This window comes from Panulirus ornatus, chromosome 46, assembly GCF_036320965.1.
Source record: "Panulirus ornatus isolate Po-2019 chromosome 46, ASM3632096v1, whole genome shotgun sequence".
Lineage (NCBI taxonomy): Eukaryota > Metazoa > Arthropoda > Malacostraca > Decapoda > Palinuridae > Panulirus > Panulirus ornatus.
Window position 1 is genome coordinate 11,998,458 of NC_092269.1, and position 19,251 is coordinate 12,017,708.

The 19,251-nt window shown below is 41.6% G+C and overlaps 1 protein-coding gene across 6 annotated transcripts in view; it reads left to right on the forward strand.

The window, feature by feature from the left end:
- Nucleotides 1–19,251, forward strand: part of BRWD3 (bromodomain and WD repeat-containing protein) — a 385,638-nt gene that overhangs the window by 259,791 nt on the left and 106,596 nt on the right. For all 6 annotated transcript variants that reach the window (XM_071688832.1, XM_071688831.1, XM_071688833.1 and 3 more), the window contains one exon: nucleotides 3,939–4,090. In XM_071688832.1, the coding sequence (XP_071544933.1) occupies nucleotides 3,939–4,090 (152 nt within the window). The remainder of the gene's footprint in view (nucleotides 1–3,938; nucleotides 4,091–19,251) is intronic.

Sequence of the window (19,251 nt, forward strand, 5' to 3'; positions counted from 1 at the left end):
TATGTTTTATGGCATTATCTGTGGTCTGGCAGTGGCCAGATTCAAAGCTTGCTGGATGAAAGAAGTTTAACCTGTAATACCCAAATGCCTTCCTTTTCTCTTTCATTAGTAACTTTCCTTTTTCGTCATACCACTCACTACCATTAGTAATCTGCCCACCTCCCATCTTTCACATGCCACGTCCATCTTCTGTACATGCCAGTTCTGCTGCCCTGAATACCTACCAATTTCTCACTTACTTTTTTTTCTTCATTTACTCTCACCCTTTGCCATTGTACACTCAATCTCCTCATAGGTGCTCCTACTTCTCCTCGTTCCCTCCACCTCTGACACATATATCCTCTTGGTCAATCTTTCCTCACTCATTCTCTCCATGTGACCAAACCATTTCAAAACACCCTCTTCTGCTCTCTCAACCACACTCTTTTTATTACCACACATTTATTAAAAAAGGGGGTGACTGTATTATTGACTGGTTGGTAAGGTTATTTAATGTATGTATGACTCATGGTGAGGTGCCTGAGGATTGGCGGAATGCGTGCATAGTGCCATTGTACAAAGGCAAAGGGGATAAGAGTGAGTGCTCAAATTACAGAGGTATAAGTTTTTTGAGTATTCCTGGTAAATTATATGGGAGGGTATTGATTGAGAGGGTGAAGGCATGTACAGAGCATCAGATTGGGGAAGAGCAGTGTGGTTTCAGAAGTGGGAGAGGATGTGTGGATCAGGTGTTTGCTTTGAAGAATGTATGTGAGAAATACTTAGAAAAGCAAATGGATTTGTATGTAGCATTTATGGATCTGGAGAAGGCATATGATAGAGTTGATAGAGATGCTCTGTGGAAGGTATTAAGAATATATGGTGTGGGAGGCAAGTTGTTAGAAGCAGTGAAAAGTTTTATCGAGGATGTAAGGCATGTGTACGTGTAGGAAGAGTGGAAAGTGATTGGTTCTCAGTGAATGTAGGTTTGCGGCAGGGGTGTGTGATGTCTCCATGGTTGTTTAATTTGTTTCTGGATGGGGTTGCTAGGGAGGTGAATGCAAGAGTTTTGGAAAGAGGGGCAAGTATGAAGTCTGTTGGGGATGAGAGAGCTTGGGAAGTGAGTCAGTTGTTGTTCGCTGATGATAGAGCGCTGGTGGCTGATTCATGTGAGAAACTGCAGAAGCTGGTGACTGAGTTTGGTAAAGTGTGTGAAAGAAGAAAGTTAAGAGTAAATGTGAATAAGAGCAAGGTTAATAGGTACAGTAGGGTTGAGGGACAAGTCAATTGGGAGGTAAGTTTGAATGGAGAAAAACTGGAGGAAGTGAAGTGTTTTAGATATCTGGGAGTGGATTTGGCAGCGGATGGAACCATGGAAGCGGAAGTGAATCATAGGGTGGGGAATGGGGCGAAAGTTCTGGGAGTGTTGAAGAATGTGTGGAAGTCGAGAACATTATCTTGGAAAGCAAAAATGGGTATGTTTGAAGGAATAGTGGTGCCAACAATGTTATATGATTGCGAGGCGTGGGCTATGGATAGAGTTGTGCGAAGGAGGGTGGATGTGCTGGAAATGAGATGTTTGAGGACAATATGTGGTGTGAGGTGGTTTGATCAAGTAAATAATGATAGGGTAAGAGAGATGTGTGGTAGTAAAAACAGTGTGGTTGAGAGAGCAGAAGAGGGTGTTTTGAAATGGTTTGATCACATGTAGAGAATGAGTGAGGAGAGATTTACCAAGAGGATATATGTGTCGGAGGTGGAGGGAACGAGGAGAAGTGGGAGACCAAATTGGAGGTGGAAAGATGGAGTGAAAAGATTTTGAGTGATTGGGGCCTGAACATGCAGGAGGGTGAAAGGCATGCAAGGAATAGAGTGAATTGGAACGATGTGGTATAGCAGGGTCAACGTGCTGTCAATGGATTGAACCAGGGCATGTGAAGCGTCTGGGGTAAACCATGGAAAGTTCTGTGGGGCCTGGATGTGGAAAGGGAGCTGTAGTTTCGGTGCATTATTACATGACAGCTAGAAACTGAATGTGAACAAAAGTAGCCTTTGTTGTCTTTTCCTAGTGCTACCTCGCACACATTTGGGGGGAGGGGGTGGTGATTTTCATGTGTGGCGGGGTGGCGATGGGAATGAATAAAGGCAGACAGTATGAATTATGTGCATGTGTATATATGTATGTCTGTGGGTGTATATATATGTATACGTTGAGATGTATAGGTATGTATATATTGTGTGTGTGGATTTTTTTTTTCTTTTTTTTTTTTGTCTCCCGCGTTTGCGAGGTAGCGCAAGGAAACAGACGAAAGAAATGGCCCAACCCACCCCCATACACATGTATATACATACGTCCACACACGCAAATATACATACCTACACAGCTTTCCATGGTTTACCCCAGACGCTTCACATGCCTTGATTCAATCCACCAACAGCACGTCAACCCCGGTATACCACATCGCTCCAATTCACTCTATTCCTTGCCCTCCTTTCACCCTCCTGCATGTTCAGGCCCCGATCACACAAAATCTTTTTCACTCCATCTTTCCACCTCCAATTTGGTCTCCCTCTTCTCCTCGTTCCCTTCACCTCTGACACATATATCCTCTTGGTCAATCTTTCCTCACTCATTCTCTCCATGTGACCAAACCATTTCAAAACACCCTCTTCTGCTCTCTCAACCACGCTCTTTTTTTTTCCACACATCTCTCTTACCCTTACGTTACTTACTCGATCAAACCACCTCACACCACACATTGTCCTCAAACATCTCATTTCCAGCACATCCATCCTCCTGCGCACAACTCTATCCATAGTCCACGCCTCGCAACCATACAACATTGTTGGAACCACTATTCCTTCAAACATACCCATTTTTGCTTTCCGAGATAATGTTCTCAACTTCCACACATTCTTCAAGGCTCCCAGAATTTTCGCCCCCTCCCCCACCCTATGATCCACTTCCGCTTCCATGTTTCCATCTGCTGCCAGATCCACTCCCAGATATCTAAAACACTTCACTTCCTCCAGTTTTTCTCCATTCAAACTCACCTCCCAATTGACTTGACCCTCAACCCTACTGTACCTAATAACCTTGCTCTTATTCACATTTACTCTTAACTTTCTTCTTTCACACACTTTACCAAACTCAGTCACCAGCTTCTGCAGTTTCTCACACGAATCAGCCACCAGCGCTGTATCATCAGCGAACAACAACTGACTCACTTCCCAAGCTCTCTCATCCCCAACAGACTTCATCCTTGCCCCTCTTTCCAAAACTCTTGCATTCACCTCCCTAACAACCCCATCCATAAACAAATTAAACAACCATGGAGACATCACACACCCCTGCCGCAAACCTACATTCACTGAGAACTAATCACTTTCCTCTCTTCCTACACGTACACATGCCTTACATCCTCGATAAAAACTTTTCACTGCTTCTAACAACTTGCCTCCCACACCATATATTCTTAATACCTTCCACAGAGCATCTCTATCAACTCTAACATATGCCTTCTCCAGATCCATAAATGCTACATACAAATCCATTTGCTTTTCTAAGTATTTCTCACATACATTCTTCAAAGCAAACACCTGATCCACACATCCTCTACCACTTCTGAAACCACACTGCTGTGGATGTGTATATATATACATGAGTATGTGGGTAGGGTTGGGCCATTCTTTCGTCTGTTTCCTTGCGTTACCTGGCTAACGTGGGAGACAGCGACAAAGCAAAATAAATAAATAGATAATGTGTATATGAGTGAATGGGCCATTCTTCTGTTTCTTAGCACTACCTCACGGATTCAGGAAATGGTGTTCAGGTATGATGATAATGATTAATATATAGCGTTAATGGGATGACCTTGATCAGGGCTTCTGTTGCTCTTGCAGTCTCGGGTAACAAAAAGAAATTCATTTATTATTGGTGTTTCGTTATTGTTTTTCAGAGCAGGCTAGATAACCGGTTTTATCGACGCATAAATGCTGTTCAGTTTGATGTTCGGTATATTGCAACTAACACAGAGAAGTTTAATCAGAAGGGCAGCAACATTGTCCGGCATGCCAGGATTGTAACAGAACTCTGCTTGGAGCTTATCAAGTAAGATATTTGAGTTATTGTGTTTGTACATATACTGTAAATCCAGGTATTTACCATTTGATTTTTCATTGCTAATTTTGCCAATAGTCAGATTTCTCACATTTTCTCATGGTGCTGTATAGCTAGCTTTTTTTGTAATGATTGCATTATTTTTCTTACCTTTATACAGAGCTTTCTAAGCATCATAGTGAGCACCAAAGTGGTTATGGATCAAAAATCCTTTTTACTTCTGAAGATATGACATTCCAAGGAGGATTAATTTATTTCAATCATCTTATATTATGTGAAGCTAGCAGATATTCATTTTTAGGGACACAGTGACCATAGAGCAATCTGCTTAGACTAATGATATTGTTATGTAACCTGAAGGACCCCATCTTTAGGGTCTACTTGAGCTTTAGGGCTACACCACATTCAGTGTCAGGGGAAGGATGGACTCTCTTGGAGTGATAAGATTTTTGATGAGATTGTGTTCCAATGATACCTCTCTAGGTGACTCATTACAAACAGCATAACCAGAATCGGGTGGAGTCTGATCATGCTGATGACAGTATCATGATGTAGAGCGGAAGTGGTTGGGTTACATTTAGTTACCACCACTCATTTACATGCTCACACAGGCATAGTTCACTTTGTATGAATGTAATTTTATGTGGCTTACAATATCTCATGTGCAAGAGTTTCATGTCATGTCTTATTTAAGGGCCCACTCTCTCTTACCCACAAGTAAAACAAAGAATTATATGAGAAGTTAGACTGAGAGTAGTGAAACATTTGTTGCAGTACAAGGCTTAAATTTTTTGGTAAGAAAGATTGATTGTACATTTATGGTTATAGGTAAACAAAGTTCTCTCTGTGTAAGTGATACTTGAATGATATGTATGTGTAGTGTGCTTTGTGCATATAGTGTAAAATCATGCCTGGAAAGAAACCATAGTGTTATTGTGCTATTTTAATATCTCATGATGTTTTAAGTAAGCACACACTTTCTCTTATCCCAAATTGAACATAATGAAATTTATGAAATTTAGTTACTTGTATAATAATGAAGCACCTTCTCTATTATTAATGCTAACCTTTTTGGTGATGAACTTACTTATACATTTACCTATGTAGATATACAAAGTTCTACCAGTTGATATGTAAATATGTATAGGTAGTATGGTTAGTGTATTTTGTGTGAAATCATGCCTAGAAGTAAATTGTGGAGCTTTTATGTGCTTAGTTTATGTAGTGTGAAATCATGCCTTGGAAGAAACTATAATTATAATTGTTGCCGAGATGCACAGACAGCATGTCACCCACTTGCCTCCTGCCTTGTCCACTCAACAACCTACCACACTAACAATACTTTTTAAGGGTATTTTTTTTACTTATTTTTTCTTTTTTTTAGAGGATCATGTCTAACTTCCTAGTAGTTGGTAGACAGCCAATCACTAGGGAGGTATATTAGTGATGGCTCCATAGTGAGCCAGCACTCCAGTTGTTGTCATGTTGCACTCCTCTGACCCAGGTAGCTGTATTTTCTTTCTGCCTCACTCACACATGGACTATTGGCATTTTTTCCATAAAATACAATTTCTCTGTCACACTTAACACTTGACAACACTTAACTCACATGGCTTATTCTTCATAACTCTAGATCATCTTGTGGTGAGCACTATGCGCTGGCCCTACCTTTTGGCAAAATGGTAGGAGCAATAGATAGAAGCAGTAGGTAGGAACATTTAGGCAGGAGCATTATGGAGAAGTTGTAGGAAGAAACATTAGGCAAGAGCATCAGGTGGTACTAGTCAGTAGGAACATTAGGTAGGAACCTCTGCAAACTCTTCACTCGAGTATCCCTCTGCCAATGGCCTGTAAAGGATGAGACAGTAAAGACTAGGGAGCAGCATTAGAGTTCACTAGTTATGGAGATTATTGCTGTGGCTGCCAATTTAAGGGACTTTCAGGAGGGAACAGGTGTCAGAGATATAGATAGATAGGTAGATTATCTCTTTGAAATGAACATTGAAGGGGCTAAATGGCTGTGCACATCTGCTGATATGTTATTGGAGAATAGTGGCCCTTATCAGGAAATGGTTTAACGTTATCTACATCTGTTTGAATATTCATCAGGCTTTTCTTGCAATTAGTTGCATATCAAGCTGTCCTTCTTTGACAGAAAAGCATCAGAAAAAATTCTCCTATCCTTAGGATCCATATGCAATGGTATATAATGGATTTTGGTGTTTTAGAGCCAAGTTCTCTTGGGCCCCCTTCCATAGCAAATCTTTGAAAAATTTAACAAAACTGTATGTAGCGTGTACAGTTTATATTTCTAAATACGAGTCTATGGCTTTACATATATCCAGATTTATGGTGGCTTTAGCATAATCATGAAATTGATAAAGCAGTTATGATTCAAAGAAAGAAGGATCTTCCCATTTATTGGGCCTACTAAAATCTTGGGCCTTAGGATGATTTAAGGAAAATTAGTCCCTTTAATTGGGGAAAGCCATATTGTGATTTTATACTCCCCAGACTATTGCACACCACTGCCTTTACTCACACCATCATAAGGCCGCTGTTTCCCACGTTTGCGAGGTAGCGCAAGGAAACAGACAAAAGAAATGGCCCAACCCACCCCCATACACATGTATATACATACGTCCACACACGCAAATATACATACCTACACAGCTTTCCATGGTTTACCCCAGACGCTTCACATGCCCTGATTCAATCCACTGACAGCACGTCAACCCCGGTATACCACATCGATCCAATTCACTCTATTCCTTGCCCTCCTTTCACCCTCCTGCATGTTCAGGCCCCAATCACACAAAATCTTTTTCACTCCATCTTTCCACCTCCAATTTGGTCTCCCACTTCTCCTCGTTCCCTCCACCTCCGACACATATATCCTCTTGGTCAATCTTTCCTCACTCATTCTCTCCATGCGCCCAAACCATTTCAAAACACTCTCTTCTGCTCTCTCAACCATGCTCTGTTTATTTCCACACATCTCTCTTACCCTTACGTTACTTACTCGATCAAACCACCTCACACCACACATTGTCCTCAGACATCTCATTTCCAGCACATCTATCCTCCTGCGCACAACTCTATCCATAGCCCACGCCTTGCACACCATACAACATTGTTGGAACCACTATTCCTTCAAACATACCAATTTTTGCTTTCCGAGATAATGTTCTCGACTTCCACACATTCTTCAAGGCTCCCAGGATTTTCGCCCCCTCCCCCACCCTATGATCCACCTCTGCTTCCATGGTTCCATCCGCTGCCAGATCCACTCCCAGATATCTAAAACACTTTACTTCCTCCAGTTTTGCTCCATTCAAACTTACCTCCCAATTGACTTGACCCTCAACCCTACTGTACCTAATAACCTTGCTCTTGTTCACATTTACTCTTAACTTTCTTCTTTCACACACTTTACCAAACTCAGTCACCAGCTTCTGCAGTTTCTCACATGAATCAGCCACCAGCGCTGTCTCATCAGCGAACAACAACTGACTCACTTCCCAAGCTCTCTCATCCCCAACAGACTTCATACTTGCCCCTCTTTCCAAAACTCTTGCATTTACCTTCCTAACAACCCCATCCATAAACAAATTAAACAACCATGGAGACATCACACACCCCTGCTGCAAACCTACATTCACTGAGAACCAATCACTTTCCTCTCTTCCCACACGTACACATGCCTTACATCCTCGATAAAAACTTTCCACTGCTTCTAACAACTTGCCTCCCACACCATATATTCTTAATACCTTCCACAGAGCATCTCTATCAACTCTATCATATGCCTTCTCCAGATCCATAAATGCTACATACAAATCCATTTGTACAAAGGCAAAGGGGATAAGAGTGAGTGCTCAAATTACAGAGGTATAAGTTTATTGAGTATTCCTGGTAAATTATATGGGAGGGTGTTGATTGAGAGGGTGAAGGCATGTACAGAGTATCAGATTGGGGAAGAGCAGTGTGGTTTCAGAAGTGGTAGAGGATGTGTGGATCAGGTGTTTGCTTTGAAGAATGTATGTGAGAAATGCCATCATAAGTGTCTAGAAAATATTTTCCCCCTCGTATTTTCAAATGCTTTATATGGCTAAGATTCATTGTGGGTACAAGCAAATGACATTCAGAAGGTGAAATCATTATACATGTGGTCACTGAAAGTAATATTTCCAGCAGTATAAGGACCAGGAACCTGCCTCAGTGTGCCTCAAGCTATCTTGAGAGAATTAAGGTTTGGATTGTATTGCAGTGGAATTTATTAAAAAAGGGGATGACTGTATTGTTGACTGGTTGGTAAGGTTATTTAATGTATGTATGATTCATGGTGAAGTGCCTGAGGATTGACAGAATGCGTGCATAGTGCCATTGTACAAAGGCAAAGGGGATAAGAGTGAGTGCTCAAATTACAGAGGTATAAGTTTGTTGAGTATTCCTGGTAAATTATATGGGAGGGTATTGATTGAGAGGGTGAAGGCATGTACAGAGCATCAGATTGGGGAAGAGCAGTGTGGTTTCAGAAGTGGTAGAGGATGTGTGGATCAGGTGTTTGCTTTGAAGAATGTATGTGAGAAATACTTAGAAAAGCAAATGGATTTGTATGTAGCATTTATGGATCTGGAGAAGGCATATGATAGAGTTGATAGAGATGCTCTGCGGAAGGTGCTAAGAATATATGGTGTGGGAGGCAAGTTGTTAGAAGCAGTGAAAAGTTTTTATCGAGGATGTAAGGCATGTATACGTGTAGGAAGAGAGGAAAGTGATTGGTTCTCAGTGAATGTAGGTTTGCGGCAGGGTTGTGTGATGTCTCTATAGTTGTTTAATTTGTTTCTGGATGGGGTTGTTAGGGAGGTGAATGCAAGAGTTTTGGAAAGAGGGGCAAGTATGAAGTCTGTTGAGGATGAGAGAGCTTGGGAAGTGAGTCAGTTGTTGTTCACTTATGATACAGCGCTGGTGGCTGATTCATGTGAGAAACTGCAGAAGCTGGTGACTGAGTTTGGTAAAGTGTGTGAAAGAAGAAAGTTAAGAGTAAATGTGAATAAGAGCAAGGTTATTAGGTACAGTAGGGTTGAGGGTCAAGTCAATTGGGAGGTAAGTTTGAAAGGAGAAAAACTGGAGGAAGTAAAGTGTTTTAGATATCTGGGAGTGGATCTGGCAGCAGATGGAACCATGGAAGTGGAAGTGAATCATAGGGTGGGGAAGGGGGCGAAAATCCTGGGAGCGTTGAAGAATGTGTGGAAGTCAAGAACATTATCTCGGAAAGCAAAAATGGGTATGTTTGAAGGAATAGTGGTTCCAACAATGTTGTATGGTTTGAGGCATGGGCTATGGATAGAGTTGTGCGGAGGAGGGTGGATGTGCTGGAAATGAGATGTTTGAGGACAATATGTGGTGTGAGTTGGTTTGATCAAGTAAGTAATGTAAGGGTGAGAGAGATGTGTGGAAATAAAAAGAGTGTGGTTGAGAGAACAGAAGAGGGTGTTTTGAAATGGTTTGGTCACATGGAGAGAATGAGTGAGGAAAGATTGACCAAGAGGATATATGTGTTGGAGGTGGAGGGAATGAGGAGAAGTGGGAGACCAAATTGGAGGTGGAAAGATGGAGTGAAAAAGATTTTGAGTGATTGGGGCCTAAACATGCAGGAGGGTGAAAGGCGTGCAAGGAATAGAGTGAATTGGATCGATGTGGTATACCGGGGTCGACATGCTGTCAATGGATTGAATCAGAGCATGTGAAGCGTCTGGGGTAAACCATGGAAAGTTGTGTGGGGCCTGGATGTGGAAAGGGAGCTGTGGTTTCAGGCATTATTGCATGACAGCCAGAGACTGAGTGTGAACGAATGGGGCCTTTGTTGTCTTTTCCTAGCGCTACCTCGCACACATGAGAGGGGAGGGGGATGTTATTCCATGTGTGGCGAGGAGGCGATGGGACTGAATAAAGGCAGACAGTGTGAATTGTGTGCATGTGTATATATGTATGTGTCTGTGTGTGTATATATATGTGTACATTGAGATGTATGGGTATGTATATTTGCGTGTGTGGACGTGTATATATATATATATATACATGTGTATTGGGGGTGGGTTGGGCTATTTCTTTCGTCTGTTTCCTTGCGCTACCTCGCAAACGCGGGAGACAGCGACAAGGCAAAATAAATAAATAAATATATTTTCTTTTGTAGTCTAGCACTTCAATTTGGGAATTTTGGTTCTAGATGTAGTATTTTTACCACCTTTGCTTCACGATGGTTGGTTAGTACTTTTCTATAGAGGAGAAAACTGAATTCTTGTGTAGAAACAAGTGTGTGTACACATCAGATTTCTAGGCACATGGGTGCTCAGAACGCACAGTCAGGTGGCTGCTCCTGCAGCACCTCATCATTGCTTCACCTGATTTAGATTAAGGCCCTTTGAACCCAAAACATGAATCTATAATACTTCAGGAACCTTACCAGTTCCATACCCAATTATCTGTAGATGGTAATTAAGGCCTAAGGAGAGATGACGAAGTAATATAGGGGAAGTATGAAATTACCCTTGGAAATATATTGAAGAGGCAGACAAGGTATTTTTGCTGACACTGCAGGTGCATGCCAATTAGCTTACAGGTTGTGCAAATGTCATTCCTCTGGAGATGTTGCAGCCTTATCTCTGTTAATGAATCCTTTGGGAGTGAAATTCCTTTATGTGGAGGCAGGTAAAAGTATTTTCAGTAATGCTACTCAAAAGATCAATATCTTCACATTCATTTTGAATATAGTGTTACAGTTAGGAATGCTGCAAATACATTTACTCTTTTTTTTTTTTTTTTTTTTTTTTTTTTTTTTAAAGTATATATCCGTCTAACTATATCTCTGACACCTGTTGACTTTGGGAGCTTCCTCGAGGGATGGCTACGGCAAAAAGTCTCGTTAACTGTTGAACTCGAGTGCCACTTCTTAGCTGTTAGTGTCTTATCCTTAACAGGCTCCTGTTAAGAGAGCAACTCTAGTGTAGTGTTTTCAGAGGCTACTACCTAATGTTCCTCACAACTAGTTCTGCCTAATGTGTCTACCTACTATTCCTTCTTAATGTTACAACCTACTGCTTCTGCCTTATGTTATATCCTCTACCTAATGCTGCCAGCCATTGCACCTACCTACTACCTCTACCTAATACTTCTTAAAACTTCTAACTCTCCCACCTAGTATTTCTGTCTATTACTCCTACCTTTTTTTCCAAAAGGCAAGGCTAGCACAAAGCACTTTCCACAGGAAGATCTAGAGTTTTGAAGAATGAGTTGTGTTAATTAAGTGTTGTCAACTGTTGTTTGTAACAAGGAGAGATTGTATGTTTGTGGACAGAATATCAGCATTCCATGCATGGATGGGGCAAAATTAAAGGACAACTACTTGGGTCAGAGGAGCGCAACTTGACATTGAAGTGCTGGCTCAGTGCACAACCATCACTAACCCTTCCAATGATACCTAGGCTGTTAGTACTGGTAATATAACTCTGTGGCACCTCTGTAATGTACATTAAACATTATGCATATACACTAATACCCTGGTTAGTGCTACCCCATTCTGGTATAACATTCTTGCTTGCATCTTAATGCTTTAGTTTTACTTGAAAAAAATGCGAGAATCCATAAAACAAGTTAAAAGTCATGAGTCCAATCACCCTCAACATGCTGAGAGCAGCTGTCTTTGTTTATACTCACTTAGCCAATCAGAGCACCACATACACATACACACAACTAGTTATACTTACTTGGCCAGTTAGGGTGCTGTACACATGTACACTTGCATTCTATCAGTACTAATTGCTCTCCTCTGGTAGTACAGAATAAATTTTGCCACACGTGCTATGCACACATTCTTACTGACTCACTGATTTTTTATTTTTCGATATTATTGTGACGTTTTTTAACCCATCTTGTCTGGAAGACAGCCTACAAGTTCTAGTGATTGAATGTAAGATTACTAGTGTTGAGATGGTTGGAAAGTGGGTAACATTAGGTCGATATCAGTGATGCTTTGAAATTGGCTACATTGAAGATTAGACCCATTATTAAGAATGCAGATGAGATAAAAGTTCCAGCCATGACTAACAGGAAATTAACAGCAATGAAGGTGACTCATTCACGGAACATTTTTTCTTTTGTACTTGATCACCATTTTCCATGATGAGGTAGTGCCTGGAACAGACAAAGAAAGAAAGACCACATCTGCTCATTCTTGAGCTGTCATGTGTAATGCACTGAAACCACAGCCCTCTATCCACATCCAGGCCCTGCATAACTTTCTTTGCTTTACCTTAGATGCTTCATATGCCCTGGTTCAGTACATTGACAGCATATTGGTCCCAGTATACCACATCATTCCAATTCCCTCTATCCGGTGCATGCCTTTCACCCTCCTGCATGCTCATGCCTCTGTTGCTAACAGTCTTTTTCACTTCATCCTTCCATCTCCAATTTGGTCTCTTTGTTTCCCTTGTTACTGTAACTCCACTTCTGACACATATATCCTCTTTGTGACCCTTTCATCACTCAGTCTCACCGTATGGCCAAACCATTTCATTACACCCTCCTCTGCTCTCTCAACCACACTTGTTTTATTACTACACACGCCTTTTTTTCCCCCTTTCATTACTTACTCAAACCACCTCACATCACGTATTGTCTTCAAAGGTTTCATTTCCAACACGTCCACTCTCCTCAGCACAGTCTTATCCATAGTCTATGCTTCACATCAGTATGATATTGTTGGGACTACTATTCCTTCAAACTTAGCCATTTTTACCCTCCCAGTTAATGTTCTCTTTTTCCACACATTCTTCATTGCTTCCAGAACCTTATCCCCCTCCACCACCTTATGACCCACATTCACTTCCATGGTTCCATTCACAACCAAGTCTACTCTCAGATATCTAAAATGCTTGACTTCTTCCAATTTTTCCCCATTCAAACTCACACACCAACTAACCTGCCCCTCTACCCTGCTTTTATTCACATTCAATCTCAACTGACATCTGACAATAACTTATTCCAGTGCTCAACACACCTATAGGAAAAGAAGCTTTTTCCCATGGCTATACTACATCTAGCTTTGAGTTATATTCCATTTGTTTTGGTATCCTTAGTGTCTTGTATTTCAAAAAGATATTCGTGATTTATGTTATTGAATGTTCAGAATTTTGAATACCTGGATTTAGTTACCATGAAGTCTGCGTTTGTTAAGGGAGGAGAGATCCAATTGTTTTAGCATTTCTTTGTATGCCAGATTTCTAAGGGATGGAATCAATTTTGCTTTGTGTCTTTGTTATTTATATTTATTTTGCTTTGTTACTATCTCTCGTGTTAGCGAGGTAGCGCAAGGAAACAGACGAAAGAATGGCCCAACCCACCCACATACACATGGATCTACAAACACGTCCACACACGCAAATATACATACCTATACATCTCAACGTATACATATATATACACACACAGACATCTACATATATACACATGTACATAATTCATGGTCTGCCTTTATTCATTCCCATCGCCACCCCGCCACACATGAAATAGCAACCCCCTCCCCCACTCATATGCATGAGGTAGCGCTAGGAAAAGACAACAAAGGCCACATTCGTTCACACTCCGTCTCTATCTGTCATGTAATAATGCACCAGAACCACAGCTCCCTTTCCACATCCAGGCCCCACTGAACTTTCTATGGTTTACCCCAGATGTTTCACATGCCTCCGGTATACCACATCGTTCTGATTCACTCTATTCCTTGCACGCCTTTCACCCTCCTGCATGTTCAGGCACCGATCACTCAAAATCTATTCACTCCATATTTCCACCTCCAATTTGGTCTCCCACTTCTCCTTGTTCCCTCCACCTCTGACACATATATCCTCTTTGTCAATCTTTCCTCACTCATTCTCTCCATGTGACCAAACCATTTCAAAACACCCTCTTTTGCTCTCTCAACCACACTCTTTTTATTACCACACATCTCCCTTACCCTATTATTACTTACTCGATCAAACCACCTCACACCACGTATTGTCCTCAAACATCTCATTTCCAGCACATCCACCCTACTCTGCACAACTCTATCTATATCCTACGCCTCGCAACCATATAGCATTGTTGGAACCACTATTCTTTCAAACATACCCATTTTTGCTTTCCAAGATAATGTTCTCGACTTCCACACATTCTTCAACACTCCCAGAACTTTCGCCCCCTCCCCCATCCTATGATTCACTTCCGCTTCCATGGTCCATCCGCTGCCAAATCCACTCCCAGATATCTAAAACACTTCACTTCCTCCAGTTTTTCTCCATTCAAACTTACGTCCCAATTGACTTGTCCCTCAACCCTACTGTACCAAATAACCTTGCTTTTATTCACATTTACTCTCAGCTTTCTTCTTTCACACACTTTACCAAACTCAGTTACCAGCTTCTGCAGTTTCTCACACGAATCAGCCACCAGCGCTCTATCATCAGCGAACAACAACCGACTCACTTCCCAAGCTCTCTCATCCACAACATACTGCATACTTGCCCCTCTTTCCAAAGCCCCTGCATTCACCTCCCTAACAACCCCATCCGTAAACAAATTAAACAACCATGGAGACATCACACACCCCTGCCGCAAACCTGCATTCAATGATAACCAATCACTTTCCTCTCTTCCTACACATACACATGCCTTACATCCTCGATAAAAACTTTTCACTGCTTCTAACAACTTGCCTCCCACACCATGTATTCTTAATACCTTCCACAGAGCATCTCTGTCAACTATATCATATGCCTTCTTCAGATCCATAAATGCTACATATTAATCCATTTGCTTTTCTAAGTATTTCTCACGTACATTCTTCAAAGCAAACACCTGATCCACACATCCTCTACCACTTCTGAAACCACACTGCTTTTCCCCAATCTGATGCTCTGTACATCCCTTCACCCTCTCAATCAATACCCTCCCATATAATTTCCCAAGAATACTCAACAAACTTATACTTCTGTAATTTGAGCACTCACTTTTATTCCCTTTGCCTTTGTACAGTGGCACTATGTAAGCATTTTGCCAATCCTCAGGCACCTCACCTTGAATCATACATACATTAAATAACCTTACCAACCAGTCAATAATACAGTCACCCCCTTTTTTTAACAAATTCCACTGCAATACCATCCAAACCTGCTGCCTTGCCGGCTTTCATCTTCCGCAAAGCTTTTACTACCTCTTCTCTGTTTACCAAATCATTTTCCCTAACCCTCTCACTTTGCACATCACCTCGACCAAAACACCCTATATCTGCCACTCTATCATCAGACACATTGAGCAAACCTTGAAAATACTCACTCCATCTCCTTCTCACATCACCACCACTTGTTATCACCTCCCCACTTGCTCCCTTCACTAAAGTTCCCATTTGTTTCCTTGTCTTACACACTTTATTTCCCTCCTTCCAAAACATCTTTTTATTCTCCCTAAAATTTGATGACACTCTCTCACCCCAACTCTCATTTGCCCTCTTTTTCACCTCTTGCACCTTTCTCTTGACCTCCTGCCTCTTTCTTTTATGTCTCCCAGTCATTTGCATTATTTCCCTGCAAAAATCGTCCAAATGCCTCTCTCTTCTCTTTCACTAATAATCTTACTTCTTCATCCCACCACTCAATACCCTTTCTAATCTGCCCACCTCCCACGCTTCTCTTGCCACAAGCATCTTTTGCGCAAGCCTTCACTGCTTCCCTAAATACATCCCATTCCTCCTCCACTCCCCTTACGTCCTTTGTTCTCACCTTTTTCCATTCTGTACTCAGTTTCTCCTTGTACTTCCTCACTCAAGTCTCCTTCCCAAGCTCACTTACTCTCACCGCTCTCTTCATCCCAACATTCTGTCTTGTTTTCTGAAAACCTCTACAAATCTTCACCTTCACCTCCACAAGATAATGATCAGACATCCCTTCAGTTGCACCTCTTAGCACATCAACATCCAAAAGCTCTCTGGCCATCTCTCCTACTTACATACGTATACTTCTGTATATCTCTCTTTTTAAACCAGGTATTCCCAATCACCAGTCCTTTTTCAGCACATAAATCTACAAGCTCTTCACCATTTCCATTTACAACACTGAACACCCCATGTACACCAATTATTCCCTCAACTGCCACATTACTCACCTTTGCATTCAAATCACCCATCACTATAACCCGGTCTTGTGCATCAAAACTACTAACACACTCACTCATCTGCTCCCAAAACACTTGCCTCTCATGATCTTTCTTCTCATGTCCAGGTGCATATGCATCAATAATCATCCATCTCTCTCCATCCACTTTCAGTTTTACCCATGTCAATCTAGAGTCTACTTTCTTACACTATCACTTACTCCCATCACTCCTGTTTCAGGAGTAGTGCTACTCCTTCCCTTGCTCTTGTCCTCTCACTAACCCCTGACTTTACTCCCAAGACATTCCCAAACCACTCTTCCCCTTTACCCTTGAGCTTCATTTCACTCAGAGCCAAAACATCCAGGCTCCTTTCCTCAAACATACTATCTATCTCTCCTTTTTTCTCATCTTGGTTACATCCACATACATTTAGACACCCCAATCTGAGCCTTCGATGAGGATGAGCACTCCCCATGTGACTCCTTCTTGTTTCCCCTTTTAGAGTTAAAATACAAGGAGGGGAGGGTTTCCAGCCCCCCCACTCCCGTCCCCTTTAGTCGCCTTTTACGACATGTGAGGAATGTGTGGGAAGCATTCTTTCTCCCTTATCCCTATCCCCCTCTTATTTTTCTTCTTTTTTATAGTTTTTATAGTTTGGTGTTACGAGAGAATCCTTAAGTGTGAGAATTGTTGCTGGTGTCTTGTAATCTTTGTTCCTGCCCATGAGACCTAACATTTCGTTGCCTCTTTTTTTTACTCGCCGCTTAACACTGTTTAGTGTACTTCAGATTGTTGCTTATGACAACTCCAAGGATCTTTTCTTCATTTACTCTAGTGGGAGAGTTTCCGAATTGGTTGTAGTTGTAACAGTTATTCTTGTCTCCATTGTACGTAATTTTACACTTGTCTACATTAAACTTCATTTGCCATCTGTCTGACCTTTTTGCTAGTAAATTAAAATATCTTTGAATCATTTTGCAATCCCTCATGTGTACAGGTGTATATTTTTTTATTATTCTACTTTGTCGCTGTCTCCTGCATTAGGGATGTAGCACAAGGAAACACAGACGAAAGAGTGGCCCAACCTACCCACATACACATGTATATATATAAACGCCCACACACACACACACATATACATACCTATACATTTCAATGTGTACATACATATACATACACAGATATATACATATATGCATGTGTACATATTCATACTTGCTGCCTCCATCCATTCCCGCCACCACCTCACCACCATGAAATGGCACCCCCCCCTCCCTCCATGCACGTGGGGGGTTGTGCTAGGAAAAGACAACAAAGGCCACATTCGTTCAAACTCAGTCTCTAGCTGTCATGTGTAATGCACCGAAACCACAGCTCCCTTTCCACATCCAGGCCCCATAAAACTTTCCATCGTTTACTCCAGATGCTTCACATGCCCTGGTTCAATCCATTGACAGCGCGTCAACCCTGGTATACCACATCATTCCAATTCACTCTATTCCTTGCATGCATTTCACCCTCTTGTATGTTCAGGCCCTGATTGCTCAAAATCATTTCACTCCATTCCACCTCCACTTTGGTTCCCACTTCTTGTTCCCTCCATCTCTGACACATATATCTTCTTTGTCAATCTTTCCTCTCATTTTCTCCATGTGACCAAACCTTATCAATACACCCTCCTCTGCTCTCTCAACCACACTCATTTTATTACTACACATCTCTCTTACCCTTTCATTACTTACTTGATCAAACCACCTCACACCGCATATTGTCCTCAGACATCTCATTTCCAACTCTTCCATCCTCCTCCGCACAACTCTATCTATAGCCCATGCCTCGCAACCATATAACATTGTTGGAACCACTATTCCCTCAAACATACCCATTTATGCTCTCCGAAATAATATTCTTGCCTTCCACACATCCTTCAATGCTCCTAGAACCTTTGCCCCCTTCCCCCCACCCTGTGACTCACTTCTGCTTCCATGGATCCATCTACTGCTAAATCCACTCCCAGATATCTAAAATACTTCTTCCTCCAGTTTTTCTCCATTCAAACTTACCTCCCAATTAACTTGTCCCTCAACCCTACTGAACCTAATAACCTTGCTCTTCTTCACATTTACTCTCGGCTTTCTTCTTTCACACACTTTACCAAACTCAATCACCAGCTTCTGCAGTTTCTCACCCGAATCAGCCACCAGCACTGTATCATCAGCAAACAACAACTTACTCACTCCCCAAGCCCTCTCATCCAAAACAGACTGCATTCTTGCCCGGGCACTCTCTCCAAAACTCTTGCATTCACCTGCCTAACAACCCCATCCATAAACAAACTAAACAACCATGGAGACATCACGCACTCCTGCCACAAATCAACATTCACTGGGAACCAATCACTTACATCCTCGATAAAAACTTTTCACTGCTTCTTGCAACACACGTCCCACACCATAACTCTTAATACCTTCCACAAAGCATCTCTATCAACTATCATATCCCTTCTCCTGATCCATAAATGTTACATACGAATCCATCTGTTTTTCTAAGTATTTCTCACATACATTCTTCAAAGCATACACCTGATCCACACATCCTCCACCACTTCTGAAACCACATTGCTCTTAACCAATCTGATGCTCTGTATATGCCTTCACCCTCTCAATCAATACCCTCCCTTATAATTTCCCAGGGATACTCAACAAACTTATACATATGTAATTTGAACACACCTTTATCCCTTTTGCCTTTATACAATGGCATTATGCATGCATTCTGCCAACCCCCAGGCACTTCACCATGAACCATACATACATTGAATATTCTCACCAACCAGTCAACAAGTCACCCCATTTTTTAATAAACTCCACTGCAATGCCATCCAAACCCGCTGCCTTGCCAGCTTTCATCTTCTGCAAAGCTTTCGCTACCTCTTCTCTGTTTACCAAAGCATTCTC